Raw genomic sequence first — 15,078 nt, 5'->3', positions numbered from 1 at the left:
GACTGAAACATCCTTCTCATTGGCAAAGGAAGGCACATGGCACCAGCACTGGACACTGCTTGGTGGCCATTCTCCTCCAGGCTCCTCGGCTCTGTTTTAGGGAGTTGTGTTCATGGTCTCCCCACAGGGCTGGGAGGGCTGACACTGTGGGTAGCTGGGGTCAGACTTTGGGCAGCTTCTGTTATCCCTGCCAGCTGTCCCCCAGCTGCTGCTGACCTGGAGCTGGGGTGGTTGGGTCTTTAAAACCGGCCAGCTCACTGCCAAGCTAGAGTGGAGGTGGATCCACCTGGTCCTACCTGTGCTTCCAGGCACTTTTAGACACCTTCTGTTAAAGGAAAGGTCAGCCTCTGGTTCAAGGTGATCCACAGATATTTACCTTAAGGCTTCCCCCACCCCCACCCCGTGTCCTACTGTGATCCCCCTAGGAATTTACAGACTGGCGGGTGAGAAAGAACCTATTTCAGGTAACCAGGACGGGCCGGGCAGGTGGGGGCTGGGTTTCCTCTCCTGGCGCCCAGCCCTGCCCAGGCACCTTCCTCCCCGGAGCCCAGGGCCTTAAGGAACAAGCTGACCTGGCTGCCGCGGGTGGGGAGGGAAGGGGGCGCCTGTTGGGCAACAGGGCGGGGCAAACCCTGGGAGGTCACCAAGCACTGGATAAAGGGGCGCAAGGAGGCAGCTGGCGACAGAGCGCTCCTTGGCTGGCGCCGCGTCAGGACCCGAACATGAGGTTCCTCTTCCCCGCCCTGCTGTGCCTGGGGGCCCTCGGTAAGCGCAGGTGCCGGTGCCGGAGAGCGCGACACTCCCGGAGGGCGCCGCGGTCCTTGCGCCCCGCTAGATGGACACCTCAGCGCCTGCAGCCGGGAAGGTGTCTGGAGTGTGGGGCTGGGAAGGTGCCCGGAGGAAGAGAGCTCCTGGGTCCCGCCTGCAGGCTTGGGGTGGTGCCGAAGGAGAGCTCCTCTACCTGGGTCCCGGTATACCTAGCGCTGCCAGTTTCCCAACAGGCCTCCGGGGACATTGTCCCGTTTTGTCTTACCAGGATCTCTGACATTCTTTGGACTGTTATATGCATTTTGCTTGGGAGGAAAGTGGGATTCAAAGAGGGTGAGCGACTAGCCCAGTTTAGATCCCAGCTTCTGCAAGGGCTGAGTGATTCAGGAAAGACAGAGCCTTTCTGAATCTTAGTTTCTTCTTTTTAAGAATGGCTCAAGCAGTACACTGGCTTTTCTTAAGAGGAGGCTGTGCCACCTGCTCAGTGCTAGGCACAGGTGTGCACACACTTCCCACAGCAGACTGGGGGGACAGAGTGGGTGTGCAAACTGGCCTGATAGGGCCCCTTTCTTGGAGGGTGTGAAAGGAGAATGGTTGATTACACATTTAAAATGTGCCCAGATCATGCCAAATAGGAGGCACTAAACAATTATTAGTTCACCGGTCTGAAACAGCGTGAAGGAAGAGACTAAAACCAAAGACGATGCCTCAAGCCTAGGGTAGAGTATGCGCACAGGAAGGAATAGGGAACCTGGGGCCAGAGGTTATTTCTCCCCTGGGACAGGTTGAACCAGGTGACTGAAAGATCCCTGAGAGTCCTTCTACAACCCACAGTCCGCAGCCTCTGCCGCTCCTCCCCAACACCTGTCTCTTTTTTTCTTTGTCAGTCTAGCTGAAAGCTGATCTTTAGATTTGGGACATTTTCAAAGAACCAACTTTTGGTTTCATGATTCCCTCTTGATTTTCTTTCTCTGTTTCATGAATCTTCACTCTAGTCTTCATCATTTCCTCCCTGCTCTTCAGTTTGGTGTTTGTTTGCTCTTTTCCTTGTTCCTCTAGGTGTGAGGTTTGGTTGCTGATTCGAGACCTTCCTTTTTAAGCATTTACAGCTATAAATTTCCCTCTGAGCATGGCCTTGCAGCATCCCATAAGTTTTGGTATTTTGTGTTGTTGTTGTCTTTTGTCTCAAGACAGTTCCTGATTCCTCTGTGATTTCTGCTTTGACCCATTGCTTGTTTAAGACTGTATTGTTTAATTCCACATATTTGTGAATTTTCCAGTTCTCCCCATCTTACTGATTTATAGCTTCATTCCACTGTGGCCAGAGAAGACAGTTTGCATGATTTCAATCTATTAAAATTTATTGAGACTTGGTTTGTGACTTAACATACAGTTTATTCTAGAGAGAAATACATGTGCACTTAAGAAGAATGTATATTCTGTTATTTGTGAGGTAGTCTATGTAAGTCTGTTAGGTCTAGTAGGTTTATAGTGTTGTTGAAGTCTTTTTATTATTGATCTTATGTCTAGATGTTTTTACCATTATTGAACGTGATGTAGTCTCCTACTATTAATGTGGAACTGTCTATTTCTCCCTTCAAATCTATCAATGTTTGCTCCATATATTATGGATTTCTGTTTTTAGGTGCATATGTTTATAATTGTTATATCTTCTTGATTGTAACCCTTTTATCAATATATAGTGTCCTTCTTTGTCCCTTGTAACAGTTTTTGACTTAGTTTATTTGTCTGATGTTAGTATTGCCACCCACCCTCTATATTGGCTACTATTTGCTTGGAATGTTCCACACTCACCCCCTTCCTTTCACTTTCAACCTACTTGTGGCTCTGAATATAAGGTGAGTCTTGTAAAGTGCATATAGTTGGGTCATGCGTTCTAAATCCACTCTGCTAATTCCTCCAATTGACAGGAGAGTTTAATACATTTACATTTATAGTAGCCACTGATAATACAGAACTTTCTTCTGCCATTTTGCTATTTTGTTTTTGAAAGTTTTATACTTTTTTGTCCCTCATTTCTTCCACTTCTACTTTTGTATTTATTTGGTCTTTTGAAGTGAACTGTTTAGAATCCCTTCTCATTTCCTTCTGTGCATATTTGTCCAATATTTTCTTTTTGGTTACCATGGTCTTTAATTTAGTACTCTAAACTTACAACAGTCTCATTTGATTTGATACTCACTTAACTTCAATAGCATACACATATGCTGTACCTATACTTCTTTGTCCCTCTCCTTATGTTGTTTTTGTCCAAAGTAAATCTTTATACATTGTGTGCCCAAAACCATAAATTTATCATTACTTTCATGCATTCATATTTTAGATCCTGTAAGAACTGAAAAGTGGAGTTACAAAAAATACAATAAAACTGGCATTCATATTTACCCATTTTGTTACCTTTATTAAAGATTTTTATTTCTTCAGTGACTTTGATCTACTGTCTAGAGTTCTTTTCTTTCAACCTGAAGAACTCCTTTAGCATATTTTGTAGGGCACGTCTAGCAGGGGTGAACTCCTTCAGCTTTTGTTCATCAGGGAATGCATGTCTCCTTCATTTTTGAAGGACGGTATTGCCAATATAAAATTCTTGGTTGGGGATTTTTTGCCTTCAGCACTTTAAATATGTCATTCCCTTGCCTTCTTGCCTCCATGGTTTCTACTAAGAAATTGGCACTTAATCTTACTGAGGCTTCCTTGAACGTGACACTGCTTCTCTCTCTTGAGTTTTTCAGGATTCTCTCGTTGTCTTTGGCATTCAACAGTTTGATAAAAATGTGTCTCTGTGGATCAATCTCTCTAGTTTATCTGCTTTGGAATTTGTCGAGCTTCTTGGATGTGTACATTCCTGCCTTTCATTACATTTGGGATGTTTTCAGCCATTAATTTTCAAATACTCTTTCATCCCCTCTCTCTTTTTCTTCTCCTTCTGGGACTCCCATAATGTGTAAATTGGTACACTTGAAAGTTTCCCACTGGTCTCTTAGGCTCTGTTCACTGTTCTTTATTCTTTTTTCCTTTCTGCTCCTTAGACTGTATAATTTCAATATTCTTAATCTTCAAGTTCAATTATTACTTCTTCTGCCAGCTCTAATCTGCTATTGAACCCCTCTACAGAATTTTTAATTCCATTATTGTGTTCTTCAGCTGCAATATTTCTTCAGTTGTTTACTTCCTTTCTATGATTTTTATATCTATTTTGAAATTATAATTTTGTTTATATATTATTTTTCTCATTTCCTTTAGTTTTTGGTCTGTGTTTTCCTGGAGCTCTTTTAGCATATTTTAGACTGTTTTTTAAAGTCTTTGCCTGTTGTGTCTGAAGTCTGGACTTCCTTATTGATGGTTTTGAATGCAATATTGTGTACCTTTGAACAGGTGATTGTTTCCTGTTTCAGTGTATGTCTATTTTTTTGTTGCACACTGGACTTTTAAATATTTTAATGTGTTAATTCTGAAGTTTAGTCACTGAAGTGACTGTTCCTTATGCTTGCATCCAGCTAGTGTAATGACAATGATTTCCTTAAATTCCAATAGCTAACACCAAAAAAAAAAAAAAAAAAGGTAAAAAGAAGCAGAAAAATAGAAACAAAAACAAAAACAAAAGAAAACACCTCTCCCAGTCTTTGCAGATTGGCTCTGACTGCTGCTGTTCTTCAGAACCTAGCCAGCCTTACAATGAGCATAAAAAATAGCCCAAGGTGAAAGCATGGGAGTCCTCTCCAGTCTTTCTGCACATGCTTCTTTTTTGAGCATGTTTGAGTGGCTTTATGAATTTCCCCATTTACATGAATACTCTCTAAATGCTCCCTCTTTCCCCAGGAAATTCTCAGTCTTTCCTCCTGGTCCTGAGTTCTCTATTGTATATCTTAAAGTTGTCATCCTTTTCTCCTGTCAGCTGCAGTTTGATTGTTTTTATAGCATTTTAGCTGCTTGAATTGAGATTTCTACATCCAAGCAAATCCTTGGACATGCCAGAGAAAGTGGTGCTGGTTCAGGCTGCCACCAAACAGATAGATAGAGACTTTCATTCACCCCAATATCACATAAGTGTTACTATTCTCCCTTCATAACTGGGACTAGGGACTTGTAGCAGGAGCACAGTCTGGCTCAATACTGAGCTAAGGTGGGTAGTGGAGAGGGCTGGCAAATGTGACACAAGGTTTTCCTCCTGTTTTTAAGTTGTATTTTTCTTGAGTTGGTGCTCATTAGTTACTGAAACACTTTAACTGTTTTCCAGACCTCTGATAAAGGTGATCCTGCTAGTTTTTGCTTGTTGTTCTAAAATTCTGTGAGGCGACAGAAACCTAGAGTGTCTCACTCCATTATATTGGTGACACCCCACCTCTAATCTTTAATTGTATCCTCTGAAACACAAAAGTTTTGCATTTTGCTGAGGTCCAAATTATGCAATTTTTCCTTTATGGGCTGTGTTTTGTGCGTCATCATAGCAAATTAATATTCACCTAACCCATGGTCCCAAAGATTTTTTCCTATTTTCTTTGATTCATTTCTGAGTTAATTTTTGTATATGATATAAGGTAGGGGTCTGAGTTCATCTTTTTGTATGTGAATATCCAATTGTTCCAGCAACATTTGTTGAACAGAATATCCTTTCCCCCAGTGAATTGCCTAAGCAACTTTGTGAAAAATCAATTGACTATAAATATAAGGACTTAATTTTGGACTTTCAGTTCTGTGTCCTTTTGATCTATATGTCTGTCCTTATGGTGGTGGCATACTGTCTTGATAACTGTAACTTTATAATAAGTTTTAAAGTTTGGAAGTGAAAATACCCCAACTCTGTTCTTTTTCTTTCAAAATTGTTTTGGCTAATTTAGGTGTATTGCATGCCCATATGCCTTTTAGGTTTTGCATGTCAATTTCTGCAAAAAAGCCTGCTGGAATTTTTTTTTTAAATTAAATTCAGTTTTATTGAAATACATTCACACACCATACAATCATCCATGGTATACAATCCACTGTCCACAGTATGATAACATAGTTATGCGTTCATCACCACAATCTATCTCTGAACATTTTCCTTACATCAGAAAGAACCAGAACAAGAATAAAAAATAAAAGTGAAAAAAGAACACCCAAATCATCCCCCCATCCCACCCCATTTGTCCTTTAGTTTTTATCCCCATTCCTCCACTCATCCATACACTAGATAAAGGAGGTGTGATTCACAAGGTCTTCACAATCACACTGTCACCCCTTGTAACCTACATTATTATATAATTGTCTTCAGGAGTCCAGACTGCTGGGTTGGAGTTTGGTAGTTTCAGGTATTTACTTCTAGCTATTCCAATACATTAAAACCTAAGAGGTGTTATCTATATAGTGCATAAGACTGTCCACCAGAGTGACCTCTTGACTTCATTTGGAATCTCTCAGCCACTGAAACTATTTCGTCTCATTTTGCATCCCCCTTTTGGTCAAGAAGATACTCTCAGTCCCATGATGCTGGGTCCACATACATCCCTGGGAGTCATACTCTGCATTGCCGGGGAGATTTACACCCCTGGGAGTCGGGTCCCACGTAGCGGGGAGGGCAGCGAGTTCACCTGTCGAGATGGCTCAGTTAGAGACAGAGAGGGCCACATCTGAGCAACAAGAGGTACTCAGGGGGAGACTCTTAGGCACCATTACATACAACTTTAGACTCTCCTTTGTGGTAATGAGCTTCATAAGGGCAAGTCCCATGCTCGAGGGCTCAGCACATCAAACCGCCAGTCCCAATGTTTGTGACAACATCAACACCAGTCCAGGTGAGGATGTCCAACACATCCACACCTTCCCCCAGATCCTCGGGGCTGGGGAGGGAGAGGCTGCAAATATATTTTTTATTATCTGCCCAAATTACTCTAGGATGTGTCACTATTTCACTCCAGCCTATACTAACCTACCGTATCTCACTTCCTATTCAAAGTTCCATGCAATTGTGGTGTTTGAACAAATCGACTGTAGAGTTGTACCATTTAGAAAATTTAGATCCTGTACCAAATAGATATCTATTCCCTTGGTCTCATATGAAAGTTGAAGTTTTAAAACACAATCAGTTTCAACCTTTATCCTTTGGCCTGGCTTGCCCTGGTCTTAACCAGACCTGCTTTATTCATATCACTAATTGAAGTCTGGGCTCTTTTTCAGCTTTTTTTTTTTTTTTTTTTTTGACAGTGGCTGTATGCACTAATACTGACATTCATATCTGCCGAGCTCTAGCTCTGAGTTTCAGGTATCTCAGAGATATGCATTGTTCCAGAGACCAATCAGGTTATATGCTAGGGGATCAGCATCTCAAAGTTTAGAGATAAGCCTGCTGGAATTTTGACAGAGATTGTGTTGAATTTATACATCAATTTGGGGAGAATCTCCATCTTAACAACATTGAATCTTACAATCCATGAACATTTCTTTCTGCAAAGTTTTATAATTTTCAGTATACAAGTCTTGTACTTCTTTGTTTAATTATATTCCTGAGCATTTTATTCTTTTTGATGCTATTGTGAATGGAATTGTATTCTTCATTTTGTTTTTAGATTGTTCAGTGCTTGTATGCAAAAGTGCAATTGACTTTTGTGTATTGATTTTGTATCCTGTAACCTTGCTGTACTTGTTTTTTAGTTCTGATAGTATTTTGTGGATATTTTAGGGTTTCTACATAGAAGATACGTCATCTACAAATAAGACAGTCTTGCTTCTTTCTTTCCTATATGTCTTTGACTTGCCTTATCGATATGACTAGAACCTCCAGTACTATGTTGAATGTAAGAGGTGAGAGTGGACATCCTTGCCTTTTTTCTTGATCTTAGGGGGAAAGCATTCAGTCTTTCTTCATTAAGTATGATGTTATGTATGAGTTTTTCATAAATGCCCTTTATCAGGTAACCATGTGGTTTTTAAGAGCTATAAGCAAGAATGATTCAGACTCCTCCTTAATTACAAGATGCATCAATTCTAACAACAAAGGGGCTCAGGTGAAGCATAAGCAGTGGCTAGTCTTTCTGACCCAGAAGCAAATGATATTAAATCAGTCATATCGACCTATTTAGCACCATTGGTCCCACCATCTACTGCAGCTACTGACAAGGAGTCCGGAGTATTTTTCTTGTTCCCTTTGGTCCCTCTGGGGAGATGCTTACACACACCACAATCTAGAGAAACCTGGAGTCTAGGTTGGACTCTGAAACTCCTGAGCACTGAGTCACTCACTCATCTTCCTCAAGAGCCACTTTTCATACCAGTAAAACAGGAGCAATACTCTCTTTCCTGCCAGTCCTCCTGGGATCAGATCAAGTGGGACAAAACACATAGAAGAACTCCATGAACTGATGGAAGGGATAGTCATCATTTTTTTTTAGGGTAGGAAAAGCATCAAAGTCATAGAGAAGAAAGGAATCCAGAGGCTCTGATTGTCTCCTCCAATTTATTTTGAACTGAAATGAAATCACAGTGCTCTGGCCAGCACAGATCCCATTTAGGCCAGAAAGATGCCTCCACTTAAGAAGAGTGTCCTGAATTTGAGGGAGGGAGGCAGAGAGTGGAGCAGGGTAGGAAACAACAGAAAACTCCACCAGAGGATGAGGCTGTCTCTCCCACCAGCGGTGAGTGAATCCTTATTCCTCGGTCTTTCTCCCAGGGCTGTGTCTGGCTGGCCCTAGGAAAATCGTTCGATGGTGCACCATATCAGAAGATGAAGCAGCAAAATGCTCCCAATTCAGACAGAATATGAGAAGAGTGCCTGCCCCCCGTCTCATGTGCATAAAGAGAACCTCCTACTCGGAATGTATCCAGGCCATTGCGGTAAGTCAATGCCATATGTGGTGGGACCAAACTGGAATGGAAGGAAAGGAGAGGAAAAAAAACAGAAAATATAATCTCCCCTATTTCCCCATGCTCCTTCTGCAAGTTGAGAGCAGTCCTCTCTCCAGGAATGGGGCTCCTTTGAAAGCAGAAAGGAATAAGCTGATGGCTGGAAGTGAAGAGGCCATGTGAGGGGAACTGGGATCTCAACATAAATTGTTAGTAAAAATCTTTTCAAAACTGAAACAAAAGCACTCATATTTGATGAGTACGTAATGTTGGCAGAAGTCACCCTTACTCTGAAAGGTAAAACCTTTAGAGGAATTATTTCTCTAAACCCAGAGAGAAATAAGCCCACTCGGCTCATAGTCACCACACCTCATGCGGGGAGGGGCGGGGAAGTGTCTGCTGGCGCTTGGGGCATTGGAAAGAAATTCATCCAAGGTGTTTTCAGAGAGAGAGAAAAGGATACCGTGACTTGTAGAGGATTTCTGATTCTTTTTGTTTTTCTAGATCTAAAGATCTACTGAAATAATTTTTACTCACTCAATCAACAAATAAGTTTTGTTCCTGCTCTGTGCGATAGTCATGCCTGCACGACTCCAGCACAGACTGGGTATTACATGTTAGGCTTCCATGACAACTGTAGGATTGTTTTATAAATATAATTGGGTTATCAGAATAGTACTTAGTGTAAAAACTCTAGTTTGAGCAATGTTTTAGACTATTATTTCGCAAGTTTGGTCTGTGGATAAGCTGCACCAGAATCTCGTTTGTTTAGAATATAGATTCTTGGTCCCCACTCTGAACCTATGGAATCCAAATATCTGTGGATGAAGCCACAGAATCTGTCTCATAAATAAGGGTTCCATTTGAAATTAGTACTGTATACTATACATGAAAATAAAGTTGGGTTAGATTAAATGGTCAAAAATAAAACACATTGAAAAATCAGGGGACAGATTAACTAGCTGAACTGTAAAGGAAAGAGAAATTTTTTAGCTTTTAAATGATAGACTAAATCATGAAACAAGCTGACAGATTTTTATTAGAGAAGTTGTGTGCGGTCGCAGTTGATTCGTCTGGGGGAGGGTGGCGGCCGGTTGCTAAATCCTGGGCTCCCAGGATTGCTCCGAGGGTACCGGCGGCGGGGGCTCTTTCCCGGAGGCGAGGGCGAGGCGGGGGACTTGGCCAGGTCCCCGGCGGGAGGCGTGCAAGTATGGAGGGCGGCGAGAAAGGAACAGGCGGGACACGGTTCTTTTAGGGTGATGAAAACCAAGAGAGTTTATTAGGGGAGAGTACAAGCTTATATTGGGCATTTAGAGGGCGGGGTAGCTGTAAGGGTTAAAGGCTTGGATTGGTTCTGAGAGGGCGCGGAGGTTGATTGAAAAGGGGGCGGGAGTTGCTCCGGTAACGGGGAGTGGGTGGGCAAGGTAAAGGGGGCGGTTTTCTCCGGCAAGCCCTCCCCAATGGTTTTTACTTTGGGGTGAGGAAATGGGGCCTGCATTCGGCTCCACTTTCTCAGGCCCGGGGGGCCGTGGAGGGCGCAACCACCCGTGCCTTTCCTAGGGGCTGATCAGTTCCCCTGGCCCAGGCCCGCCAAGTCAGAACTCGATAACAGTGTCCCGCATTTCCCCCTTCTTTTCTAATTAGAGGAAGAAGCTTACCGGAGAGATCCGCCAAGGGATGAGGGAAAGGGGAGGTGGGGGAAGGGATAGGGGTAGATGGTAGTTAGAGAGGCTGGAGCTCGACGTTGGTGTGGCGCCCGGGCGTTCGAGAGGGGCCTCGCTGCTTGCGGGATGGGCGAGGGTGGCGACGCTGCGGAGGGTCAGCTTCTTCAGTGGAGGCAAGTTGTTGATACTGGACTTGCACAAATGATGAAAAGACAGCATTGGCTTGGTTCTTAGCAAGCTGAACAATTTTGCGGATAATGCAGGGCCCTAGGGTGAGAGCTAGAATAATCATTAGTAGGGGGCCGAGGAGAGGGAGGAGGTATGGGAGGAGGGGGGTAAAGATGTGGGACCAATAGCTGGTGGCTTCACGGTCTTTTTTGCGTTGTTCCAGTCCCTCTCGGACCTTTTTTAGGCTGTCCTTGGCGAGACCTGTGGAATTGGCATATACACAGCACTCTTCTCCTAGGGCGGCGCAGAGGCCTCCTTCTTTGAGGAGGAGAAGGTCGAGGCCTCGGCGGTTTTGGAGTACGACCTCAGAGAGGGAATTGACAGAATTTTTAAGATGAGAAATAGCGTCTTGTAGGTGACGAATGTCCTCGTCAACAGCCGCCCGGAGGTGAGTTAGGGCGGAGCCTTGACTGGCTAATGCAGCGATTCCGGTGCCAGTGCCTGCAAGACCTAGGAGGGAGGCAATCGTGAGGACGGTGATGGGCTCTCGCTTTTGCAGTGGGGCAGAAGCTGCAGTTGTTTCCAGGCGGAGGAAGAAGTCTTCCTCGCTGTGGTATAGGACCCTAGGGATGAGGACAATTAGGAGGCAAGTTTCATTAGTTGTATTGAGGGTTTGCACGTTAAGGCAGGGGGTAAGCCCTGTAGAGGAGCAGAGCCATTGGGAGGAGTTAAGAGGAATGAGAAATTTTGCAGAGCTGCTGGGAGATGAGTAGTCGGCACAAGCTGTGAGGTTGGGAGAGTTACTTGAGCGAGGGCGGATGCACTTTCCTGTAAAGGAGACTGAATGAAAGGTTAGGGGGACGGCAGAGGTATTCCAATTGCATTCCGAGGGGCTGTCCTCTGTGTTTTCTGAAAAGGAGAGGTTGGAGGCAACTGGCTCATACAGGGGGTGGGAAGTGGAGAGGCAAAGCCAACAAGAGGAGGTAAGATTGGGGTTGGAGGAATTCACTGAGGTGAAGGCCGCTTGGATAAGGCCGAGGAGGGGAGAAGAGTAGCGAGAGGAGTAGCGAGAGGGGGGTAGAAGAGGTCGGGGTGGTGGGGTTGGCGATGCGTTGTTTGCAGCTGAGGTGCGGCTGGTTGAAGCTAAGGTGCGGCTGGAGGGCTGTGGAAAAAGGGGGTTAATGACTTTATTGGGGCCAATGCCCGAAGATGAATGTTGAGCTGCTTCCTTTTTTATGAGAATGAGGGATCCCGGATTGGACCCCGCTAGATAAATTCGGAAGCCCCAGGTTCGACCCATGAGCCAAGACGTATCGGTAGGGTTTTGTACGGTGAGCATTAGCCTTTTAGGACAAAGGTACCTGTCGAAATAGCGATTGCCTGAGTTTAGGCAAGTATAAGGGATTACTGTAAGATTTAGAAATTTGTCAGGGACAGAAGGTTTCCAGCCTGTGGCTAATGTTTCACACCCCCAGTATGCACAGTAGTACTCATAGGGGGAATTGCAGTATGATTTTCCAGGATTTGAAGATGGACACATATAATAATTTTGTGTATTTAGGCTGCCTGGATAACCAATAGGTTTTGGATTAGGAGGGGGGAACAGATCAGTGGCATTAAAAACAAAGGAGGGGGATCCTGCTGTGGTAATGCAAAGAATTATTTTGGAGTCTTCCCAACGCGCAAGGGTCCACTTCCAAGGCTGGTGGGGGTTGGCCTGGGTAGAAGAGGCGAGGGTAAGCATGACCATTAGAAGGGAAGCAATGCTTGGGTGGGGGTTATGGAGGTGTAGGGGGCTGGCTTTTGCCTGTCTGTATAGGCGCATGATTTGGACGATTTCTTGTCTTTCCTCTTGCGAGTTTTCAGGCCTCTCCGGGGGTGCTCTCGGACGGCCTTCCTGGTCCAGTTGTAAGGTTGTCATCTGGTATGTTAGGCTGCGGAGACGGCGGCGTTCTCGTCTTGTTAGCCGTTTGGCTGCTGGTGGCGGGTCGGATTGCTTTTCCCGGGATCCAGATTGGTTGTGCTGCATTATCTGGGAAAACACAAGCAAACCCGCGCCCCTGGGCGAGGAGTGGGGAGGGACCCTTCCAGACATTATTTTCTGGGTCCTTCCAGTAGACCATCGGGGCCTGGGTGGGCCTATACGAGGGCCCCCAATGTTTATGTAGGGGCGAAAGCCCTTCCTTATTGAATGTGAGTAGATTAAGGTGAATAAGGGCTGCTATGATAAGGTCCCCTGGAGTTGCCTGGGGGAGCATTGCCCTCTCTTTTTCAACTTGTGTTTTTAAGCGGCGATGGACTGCTTCCACAATGGCTTGTCCCTGTGGATTATAAGGGATGCCGAAATGATGGGTGATGTTATATAACTGAAGAAAGGCCGCAAAGGAGGCACTGCGATAGGCAGGCCCATTGTCCGTTTTTATGTCCCAGGGGACTCCCATGAAGAGAATTCCCTGTCTTAGGGCCTTGATACAGTGTTTGGCCGTTTCCCCGGCGAGGGGGACTGCATAACACATGGCTGAGAAGGTGTCAATCATTACATGTACATACTTGAGGCGCCCAAAGGACGGAACATGAGTTACATCCATTTGCCATCTAGAATTGGGTTTTAGGCCTCGTGGGTTGACTCCCTGAGGTTGCAGGGGGCCAAGCGGCGCAAAGGGCGCACAAGTTGCACAATTGCGGACAAGATGTTTACAGGTATCTAGGGGGAGGCCACATAAATGATGCAATGACGTAGCCGAAAAGTGAAACCTGGAATGCAATAACTTGGCCTGGTTAACAGCGTCCCCCAGAGGGGCCGCTGTGTGAGTTAGCATAGCTTGGGTAGTCTGAGCTGAGACCGCTTGGTCTACTATACTATTGCCATTAGCCAAGGGCCCCGGAAGGCCTGAGTGACTACGAATATGGCTAATGAACCAAGGATCCTGTCGATGCTCCAGGATGCTTCTGAGGGTAGAAAGTGCTTTATCAATGGCCGAGTCCCCGGGGAAAAAGGTGGAAAATGCGAGGACTCGGCAGACCTGATACGTGTAGAGGCTGTCAGTGAAAATGTTTACTGGGTGGTTGCAGTGGGCGTTTAGCGCGTATGACACTGCCAGAATTTCCCCCACTTGGACTGAATGAAGGTTGACATAACTGAATAGGCGGGGTTCCGGATGGTCCTGCGAATAAGAGAGGAAGGCGAAACGGGTTTTGGAGGCGTCAGTAAAGACGGTAGTGGCACCCGGGATGGGTGCAGAGGAGGGGAAAGGATGGAAGGGGCTGCGGAAGGGAAGCTTGGCGAGTCCCTGTAACAGCCGATGGCTAGGATAGTGGCAGCTGAATTCCCCATGAAATTCTTCTAAAAGGATTTGCATGTCCGGGTTGTCACGTATAAGCAGGCGGGTTTGGCCTGCGTCTAGGGGCCAAACAATTTTTTCTGGCGGCTCTCCGAATACATGAACAGCCAGGGTGACTAGATCTGAAGCTAGGCTGATCCAGAGCCGTACTGCGGGGCAAATTTTTCTAAGCCGGCTTTTAGCAGGGTGCACCCAAAGTAGAGGGCCTTCCTGCCACAGGCAGCCCATGGGTGTGCCGGGCGTAGGAAGGATGAGTGCTATAAGATTGCCCTCTTTAGTGCTGAACCTGTTGAGACAGCAGGCGGCGAGTGCCTTGTTAATTGCGGCAATGGCTTCCTTTGCCTCCTGGGTGAGCTTAATGCGCCGGGAGATTGCTAGCGGCGGGGCTTCAGGGACACTCAGCAGCATAAAGAGTGGTTGGAGCTGGGCGGTGGTGATCGGCAACGCAGAGCGGAGCCAATTGATCTGACCGCAGAGCTGTTGAAGCTCAGTGATAGTGACCCGATCCGGTATGTCCAGCTGGGGAGCGGACGGGGCAATGGTTTTATCAATACTAAACCCTAAGAAGGCTAATGGTGGCACAATTTGAACTTTATTGGGCTGAACCGTAAGGCCGAGGTCAGCTAAATTAGTGGTGAGGTCTTTGAGGATTAGAGGAAGCGCCTCGGCGTCCTCAGAGGCCACCAAGATGTCATCCATGTAATGGATGAGCATGGCCTGCTTTTGCAGGGGGGCCACTGCGTGATTAACATACATTTGGCAGATGGCCGGACTGTTACGCATCCCTTGAGGGAGGACTTTCCATTGGTACCTGCTAGCCGCGCCCGCGTGATTGGGGACGGGGACTGTAAAGGCAAAGCGCGGGTGGTCTCGCTCATGTAGCGGGATGGAAAAGAAACAGTCTTTGATGTCAATGGTGGCTACATGATAGTGGGCCGGGATGGCTACCGGATGGGGGAGGCCAGGCTGCGGGGAACCCATGGGAAGAATATGCTTATTGATTTCCCGCAGATCATTGAGGAGCCTAAATTTCCCTGTGGCTTTTTTATGAATAACAAACATTGGCGAATTATAGGGACTAGTAGAAGGCTCTATGTGGCCAGCGTCCAATTGTTCTTGGACAAGGGCTTGGAGTGTTACTAATTTATGCGTGGGAAGGGGCCACTGCTCCACCCATATAGGTTCCTCAGTATCCCACTGCAGAGGAACGGGCGCTGGAGGTGTTAAACGAGCAGTGGCGCACATTATTGGGGGGGCTGCGTGGTAAGCACTGCCCCAGAGGCGGCGAGGATGTCACGGCC

The 15,078-nt window shown here is 45.8% G+C and overlaps 1 protein-coding gene across 1 annotated transcript in view; it reads left to right on the top strand.

The window, feature by feature from the left end:
* The first annotated feature begins 624 nt into the window (after positions 1 to 624).
* The window catches only part of LTF (lactotransferrin), a 44,088-nt gene continuing 29,634 nt past the window's right edge, over positions 625 to 15,078 (top strand). The window contains exons 1-2 of the mRNA XM_037849295.1: positions 625 to 765; positions 8,432 to 8,595. Of these exons, the coding sequence (XP_037705223.1) occupies positions 723 to 765; positions 8,432 to 8,595 (207 nt within the window). The 5' untranslated portion in view covers positions 625 to 722. The remainder of the gene's footprint in view (positions 766 to 8,431; positions 8,596 to 15,078) is intronic.

The sequence above is a fragment of the Choloepus didactylus genome, chromosome 1 (assembly GCF_015220235.1).
Source record: "Choloepus didactylus isolate mChoDid1 chromosome 1, mChoDid1.pri, whole genome shotgun sequence".
NCBI lineage: Eukaryota > Metazoa > Chordata > Mammalia > Pilosa > Megalonychidae > Choloepus > Choloepus didactylus.
The sequence above is the reverse complement of the archived record's forward strand: the minus strand, read 5'-3'. Positions and strand labels throughout refer to the sequence as shown.